General features: G+C 43.4%; 1 protein-coding gene across 2 annotated transcripts; it reads right to left on the bottom strand.

Annotated features, from left to right (window-relative positions):
- Nucleotides 1-460: 460 nt before the first annotated feature.
- Nucleotides 461-7,155, bottom strand: LOC142659700 (SERTA domain-containing protein 1-like). 2 transcript variants are annotated; one of them, XM_075836099.1, is made up of 2 exons: nt 6,882-7,155; nt 461-2,533 (listed from the first exon to the last, which is right to left on the bottom strand). In XM_075836099.1, exon 2 carries the CDS (start codon nt 2,527-2,529, stop codon nt 1,753-1,755), a length of 777 nt encoding a protein of 258 aa, XP_075692214.1. In that variant the 5' UTR covers nt 2,530-2,533; nt 6,882-7,155; the 3' UTR covers nt 461-1,752. The 2 variants fall into 2 exon arrangements, with proteins under 2 accessions (XP_075692214.1, XP_075692213.1); XM_075836098.1 differs by lacking the exon at nt 6,882-7,155 and adding an exon at nt 6,178-6,855.
- Nucleotides 7,156-7,586: the final 431 nt, after the last annotated feature.

Raw genomic sequence — 7,586 nt, 5'->3', positions numbered from 1 at the left:
CGCCCACTTGGTCGAAAGTAAAAATACGCCCACTTGGGCATTAAGAAAGCTCATTAGCATAAACCAAAATCGCTCCTAACGTTGTGAAAAAAAGATCGTTTTTTTAAAATAAAAAGCATTACTGTCACCTACATTACAGCTCCGTTCTCCTTATATAGGAGATAGGACACTTATAATGTGGTGACAGAGCCTCTTTAAATAGAAAAAACAGTGTGACCCACTGGCCAGTTTCACCTTCCATTGTTTGGTTGAGGTTTCTGTCTGTCAAAAAGGAGGGTGTTGGACCCCCACAAGGAAAAAAAGATGGATCCAATGTAAACTGCCCCACGGTCCGTGAAAGCACCGACTCCAGGATACATGGCCTTTGATTATACAAGTTCACCATATTCCAAGATTTTGTAAAATTCTTTCCATAGATGAATAAATCAAGCAAACCACCACCAGCCCACTTAGGAAAAAAGTAATTTTTATTTCAATCATAAATATTCACAAAGGATAAACAATAAAGATATCCAAGCGTTAAATTAAGAAAATTAATTCTAACTAAAAATCACATCATTTCAATAAATACCATCACCAGCCGTCCTTACGGCAGAAATGATGACACAAATGTACAGCTTTCTTAAACCGTGGGCAGGTGAAGCCCCCATAAGTTTTTTTTAGTCAAACATGCCTTGTTATCTAAATTAAAACACTGGAAGATCACGAAAAATAAATATGAAAAAAAAATTAAAATAAGTTACTACGGTGAGGTAACAGCACTGGCCTCTGGACTAGGAGGAGGTCGCTGCTCAGGAGGTTGACACCAACCAGAGTATTGAATTTGGAAAGATTTAACCCTGAATACAAAGTGAAGGCGAGTGGCTATGGCTTTTGAACCCAAGTATCACTTCAGGTTAAAACAGCTTAATCCAAATCATCGAAATACACAAAGGATATTGCTAAATTTATACAATTTGAAATTCTGCTTTTATAGAGAAAAGCTACAATCATTAAGAAAAACTTGCAAATTAAAAACGAAAAAATTCTGCTTACGGCGGATTGCTTAATAGACTTCGGTCAGCCACCGTTGAATTTATAAAGAAATTACAATAAATAATTTCCTTTCTTTCATTGGATATACCAATTAAAAAAAAATACACACCAACATCATTTTGGTGCTAAAAATATGTGGGATTACCCGGGTTATATAGAAATGTATCATGATTAAGGCAATCTGAAACACTTAAACTTAAATTAGTTATCTTAAAAATATAGATTTGTATAGGTCTATATAGGTTTTATATACATTTCCTATGTGCTGGGGCAAACAGTCCCAATGGCTTCATCTTTTCAGTTAAAAAAAATAAAATAAAAATTGTTCGTAAACGAAGATTTACAAAATGATTTAGCAATTGGTGCAAAAAAACATTTCTGTAGAGTTTTTAAATTAATGGACTATAAACCTTTTATACTGAAAAAAGGCCTGTGCAAGTTGGGTTCATTATGGCATAGGTAGGCAGACATGTGCATTCATCATCAGCTCTTTAGATTCTTCTCTTTCTAGTAAATTCGACATTTGCCTTCTGCAGTTTAACACTTATTTAGAGATTGTCTCCGATAGCCGAAACATAGAATAATGCCCTCTCCTCACCCTCAAGGAAAACCGTTTAAGTTCATCTGCTTAAAATAAATTAAAAGTCCTCTCGTTATTTACAATAGTGTCTTGTTACAAGATACATCATTAAGTCCGTTAAAGTTCTACTGGGATTATCAGCAGTTTTGGGTTCCGACTAGAACATCCATCAGATAGTCTAAGTCGCTAAGTTCCAGCATAGAGTCCTGTCCATCTGACAATGTCCTCTCTTCTGTCTCATTCGTGCTAGAAAAAGTCTTGAAGTTTAAAAGACTGCTGCTCGCCCAAGGGTCACTGTCATACATGGAAGTGTCAATGTCCTCGAAAATGTCCTCTAGGTTGTCACCAAGGAGATAGGTCGAAGAACTTAGATAGCTGGATGTGGGTGTAAGCTTTCCAGATGCCTCTCGAGTCCCATCTTTGCTAAAGTCTTTTGGGGAACAAAATTGATCATCGTCTACCTGGGGGAGTGGAGAGGAGCTCAATCCCTCAAAATTGTTTAAATCTTCAAGTATGGTGGAAACGGAAGAATATAAAGATGCGTCCATGGTGGAGAGCAGGGCATCTTCTCCGGCGATCTCTAGAGTTGGTTTCTTGCTCTCATTGACAAATGTTTGGGAGCTGTCTTTTTTGGAGTGGTCCTCCATGGATTTCCACGTTCCTGTGGCACTTGATTCGGTCTGCATATTATCCTGAAGACGTCGTAAGGTGTTGGCCACCAGCACGAGATGCCTCAGGTTAGGCTCCACATGGTGCAGACTACGGTGAAGCTTCAGTAGAGATATGTTCATCAAGCAGTGGGACTGCACTGCAGGCAGTGAGCTCTGGCATCGAGCGGTCATCTCTACTTCGGGACCAGTCCTCATGTCCCCCTCTACCTCCGAAAATTTACGTTTGATCCCTTTGGCCAACATGAGTCTACGAGACAAAAATAAGAAAAAAATTGTGATAAGCGCCAATTAAATACGAACAGTGGGTTACACTTCGATCTGACTGTAAAAGAGCTTGTCTATAGTAAAGTCTCCATACTATAAAACACACCAGTCCTGAGAGTACATCTACTAACGTGAGTCACCAATGACAAAGTTGAAATTCTTTCATTTTCTGTCGGGTGAGTAACAAGGAGAAATAGATGTATGTGCCCTAGCTACACGCTCAAAAGCAAACAAAACAAGCTTCAGAGCAACATGAAAGCGATACTTAAGGACATGTTACAAAGCGGGTGACCATCAGACTGCAGAAGAGACATCCACTTTAGATTAAAAATAATGAATTTTCTCCCATCGGTTGCGCACAATGACTCGGCACATGGATTGCCTGAGCTCATGTTATGATAGCTGCAGACCACAAGCAGCAGTTTAACACAAAAGAAAGGTACTCAACATTGTGATCCTTAATCCCGAACAACCTCTCAAAACCAAGCACTGCGTGAAATACTTGTATGTTTAGAGACCTGCAGCCACTGCTACCTAGACCTACCGTAGAGCTCCTAGTTCGTAGCAATTTGATCTATGATCTTGTAGGTCTATGGGGGGGGGGGGGGGGTGTCTGTGGCATCAGAGTGGAAACTTGCTAGCTCTAGTCCTCAGCAGGTGCTGGTCACAACGGCCCACAGCAACCCTACTCTAAATGAGGACCTACGAGCGACCAGCTGATTGCCGTGGGTCTGACAGCTAAAAACAAATGGTGATCAGCTGTTATGAAAGGGGAAGCTGCAGGTGGCCACACAAGGCTCCCATTCAATTAAATGGCCACCATGTAATACATGGTACGTGCAGAGTCCTACAAAGTGGAAATCTCTTATTTTCAGCGGCTCTCCCCTCTGGCTAGTAGCTCCTCAATCCCAAACAGGGGTTTCCCTACAGTTGAAAAGTCACAAGTTAGAGACTATTGCTCTATGTGATTGCCCCCAAAAGTAGTCGATTGAAACTCGAGTGACAGCCCCATCCCTGTAGAAATCATGGTAACTGTTGTATGGCCAGGACTGTCAAATAGGGCATGCTGGGAGTTGTAGTTTCACATCCACAGGTTGTATACCACTACTATTCGTAATGTTGCAGTGACTAGTGTATTCTCTTATCTGTATTGCTCACCTTCCAGTACATGCTTGGCTCCCATAGGCCCTAAACACGACAGGGATTCACGGCCGTGTGACGGACGTTTTTTGAACGGCCATCACACGGCCGCAGTAGGAATAATAGACCCCAAATTGGGCTATTCACACTGCCGATTTTTGGACGGGCCGGTAAACCGGGTCATCAAAAAAAATGGAGCATGCCCTATTTTCGGCCATTCTCACGGCCGCACGGCTCTCATAGAAGTCTATGGGACCATATAAAGCATGGCTTTCACTCAGATGTAATCCGAGTGATGGCCATGCTTTCTGTCGCTCGTTCGCTCTGTTCTCCTTCTCACAGTGCGAAGTGCATGTGAGGAGGAGGGTATTTTTTTGCTCCCTGTAGGAGAGGAATTCCCAATCCCAGGCCATAGCTTCGGCCGAAGCTGTGGCCAGGGATTCCGTTCCAGGAGAAGTCCCTAACTTCACTGTCTATATATGGACAGTCATGTCAGGGACTTCTCCTGGCGTGGTCCCCTACTCCAGAAGGGGAATCTCGGAGATGTGGCCGGTGATTCCGATCCAGGAGAAGTCCCTGACCTCACTCTCCATATATGGACATTCAAGTCAGACTTCTCCTGGAACGGTCCCCTACAGTGACGCTATCTACAGGAAGGTAGGGTGATGCCGTGTGGCACTACCCACACAGGGGCCGTGATAGTATCTACAAAGGGCAGTGTGTGGCATTATCTACAGAGGGAAGTGTGTGGCAAAAAATGTACAAATGAAATTCATCCATTTTTAAAGCGGACAGGGAAAAAAAACGGATGCAAAACAGGTCAAAATCGGCCGTTAAAAACGTAAACCTAGCCGAGAAAAACTGACCAAACAGCCATTCTTATCAGCCGACACTCGAACCCTGTCGTATGAATAGAGGCTCATCAGTGCAAAACCTGAACGAAAACCTGTAAAACTAAAAACTTAAAGTCGGTAATTGTAACACATTTCATCCTAGTAAATAAATACGTAGGCCGGAGTATATTTATGCAAATTTTCTAAAAAGAGGAGGAGTCAGTCTAGTAAACAACTTGGCTCTGGTAATATCACGTTGATTAGCTATATATGACCTCTATATAGTGAAGAAGGTATTTTCATCCTAAGGGTCCACACCTTTCAGACATGTGATCTAATCCACCAATCTCCGAGCCTTGTCTAGGACACACAAATCTGAACACCTTACTTCCGAGACGTCTCGATAGTAAAGGCTTCATCTCAAACTATGCCAGCCCGTCCCTGCCGTCATGTTCATATTACAATATAACCTACGATTATTATACCCTCTGCCAGGACTATTTTCACTTGAGATCTTCGCTCTCACAACGAGTACCCACTCACTGTTTCTGAATGTCACCCTCCCACGGTAGGAAGGAAATCAGGAAATATACAGTTAAAAATTTTGCTTCTCTCAAAATCAAGAGCCCAACGTAAAGTGAAATGTTGTTCGGACACTAGACGGGAACACGTAAAATAAACATGGACTACAGGTATGTATAACTGTTCACTGGAGGATTCGCCACCAGGCAGGAGCTCCACCTCCCTGCCCAAAATGACTGGAATACCGCCTCTACTAGTTACTCATCTGTAAAAACCTGTACAGCAGATATACGGGCTGTCTGATTCACTGGAAATCTCAGTACCTATCTATGCGTACCTTTCTAGGGGGACAGTCCATCAGACTCATGTAGCCCGAATTCTACCCCATCTAATCCAAATATACAAACAAGACGCGTACATAATGGAGGGACTCTTTAGGATCAGCTGAGGACTTAAAGGGGAAGTCCAGTCACAGCGATCTGATATTTCATCGACATGTGAAAAGATCACATTGGTGAAGTCTATTATCTCAGACCATCACTGATTTCCAGAATGAAAATGCTATATAGAGAACCAAACCCTGCTCAGGGATTCCGGATATACGATTTTTAGCAAATGATTGCATTTAAAGGGGTTGTTCAGTTTAAAAAAAACTGAAACTATTTTCTTACACATTAGGGAATCCCGAGTTAATATAGGGGGGGGGGGGTCCCCTGTTCAGGAGTAGAGAGTGGTTACAAAGAGCATCTCTCACTCTAGAGGACATGTTACTCATTGATTTGAAAGGACACTGTGTAATGCTTTTTTTCACCTATGGTGGCGCTGGAGGAAATTGAACGCTGCGATTTTTACCTACAGATTACAGCGGATCGCTGGAGGTCCCAGCAAGAGGGCACTTTGTGATCCTTTTATCATCAAGGGACCCTTCTAAAAAGTAGGGATTGTCCAAAGCGGAGAACCCCTTTAACGTCATGTCAGAAATAGAAATCCCTGAGAAGTGGTTTCTGCGCTCTATAGAATCTCTTCTCTCTGGTAATCAGTGGTGGTCCGAGATCAAAACTTGATACCAATGTGATCTTCTCACGTGTATTTATGTCATTTTTCGGAAGTTTTTTTATTTTACCAGACTTACAGTTCCAAGATGATCCAATCACCATCAGCCAATCGGAAAATAATAGCACTGTCTATGGTGCAAGACCACCGGATCATCTACCATGCCCATCTCTACTATTCACACATATAGAACTATTACTTAAGAGGGGGTTGCCTTCCTTGGAAGCCATTAAGCCAAGGTTGGCCACAGATGCCCCAATAATCCTGACCAATCACCTGCACAGATGCGATGACGTTTTTTCTGTTGCTTGTTATTGCTACTATTTTACAATTTGCTCAATTTCAACTACAATTTAACTAAACAAATTTTTAAAAATCTATATTTTTGGCACAGAACATAAGGGCATGCATATTGCAATGTACAGAGAGGAGAGGGTTAATGCCTTAATGTTTCATGAGGGAGCTTCATTTTCGATCATATGAAACTGGAAAATATGACTTTCGTGCCCTGCTAGGAGCCGGGCTCGTTGTACCCACTACAGTCCATGCCCACTGGGTTCTTAAGAGTGGCTTTCCCAGAGCTAGTGCTTGGACATGTCCACAGGTAGTGAACGGGCTATGGAGGAACCTCACAACTCTATACAAAAGACGAGGTACGACAAACATCTGCTTGAGCCCGGGTAAAGCACTTGGTTTTACAGCTCAAACCCCCTCACACTCCAGACACAGAGACCCCCGAACCCTCAACGTCCGCCATTACCCTCCCTCCACCTACGCACATACCTGCCCAGCTGCTCAGCAGCCAATCACAGTCCTCCTTTCGGCGATCAGCAACCAATCAAAGCGTAGCATCCCACCCCCGTGCACAGAGCCCTAGCAGCACAGCTGCTCCAGCCACGGAGCTGTCAGTGAATACTGTGCCGTTCAGTCTGTCGGAGTGTTGCCTCGCTATAACCACGCCCCCTTGTTCTTTAATTGGTCAGGTTTCCGTACGATCTGCCAATAAGCTAGTTGGGCGTCATACAGACGGCGCGTACCTCTCCCACTCCCCCTCCTCTTGCTGCCTCTGAGTGACTAAGCGGGCGTGGGCTGGAAGGGGGGTGATTCACGTGTCCACGTCACGATGGGTGCCGGAGGCGGAACCTGGGAATGATTGACAGGAGGGGCCAGGGATGCGTTGTCAGGGTAACACCTCAGCAGGGGCCTCCATGCTATCACCCTCAGTGACAGAAATATATATCTCGCTGATCCACAACAGGGGCACATAGCATGGTATAAGAGCTATGTGCCAGGCTGTACCACGCAGTACAAGTATAATGCTTACCCTCTAACATTTCAAAATGGAAAATAAATACCCCCCCCAGGGGGAAATATTAGCAGAATTACTGCAGAGCTCTGCAAATTTTCATCAATCTCTCATGTGCCACATTTTCCTTATTACCTATTTTTATCGGTCCCCGAAGTTCCTGAAACGACACCACCGAAGTA

Source organism: Rhinoderma darwinii, chromosome 8 (assembly GCF_050947455.1).
Source record: "Rhinoderma darwinii isolate aRhiDar2 chromosome 8, aRhiDar2.hap1, whole genome shotgun sequence".
Lineage (NCBI taxonomy): Eukaryota > Metazoa > Chordata > Amphibia > Anura > Rhinodermatidae > Rhinoderma > Rhinoderma darwinii.
Note: the sequence above shows the minus strand (reverse complement) of the source record. Positions and strands in the feature narration are given on the sequence as shown.

Coding starts and splice junctions, on each gene's coding strand:
- LOC142659700 (XM_075836098.1), bottom strand. CDS start 6,254: ATGATCCGGTGGTCTTGCACCATAGACAGTGCTATTATTTTCCGATTG. Junction 2,534..6,177: donor GATTGGATCATCTTGGAACT/GTAAGTCTGGTA, acceptor TTTGTCTCGTAG/ACTCATGTTGGCCAAAGGGA.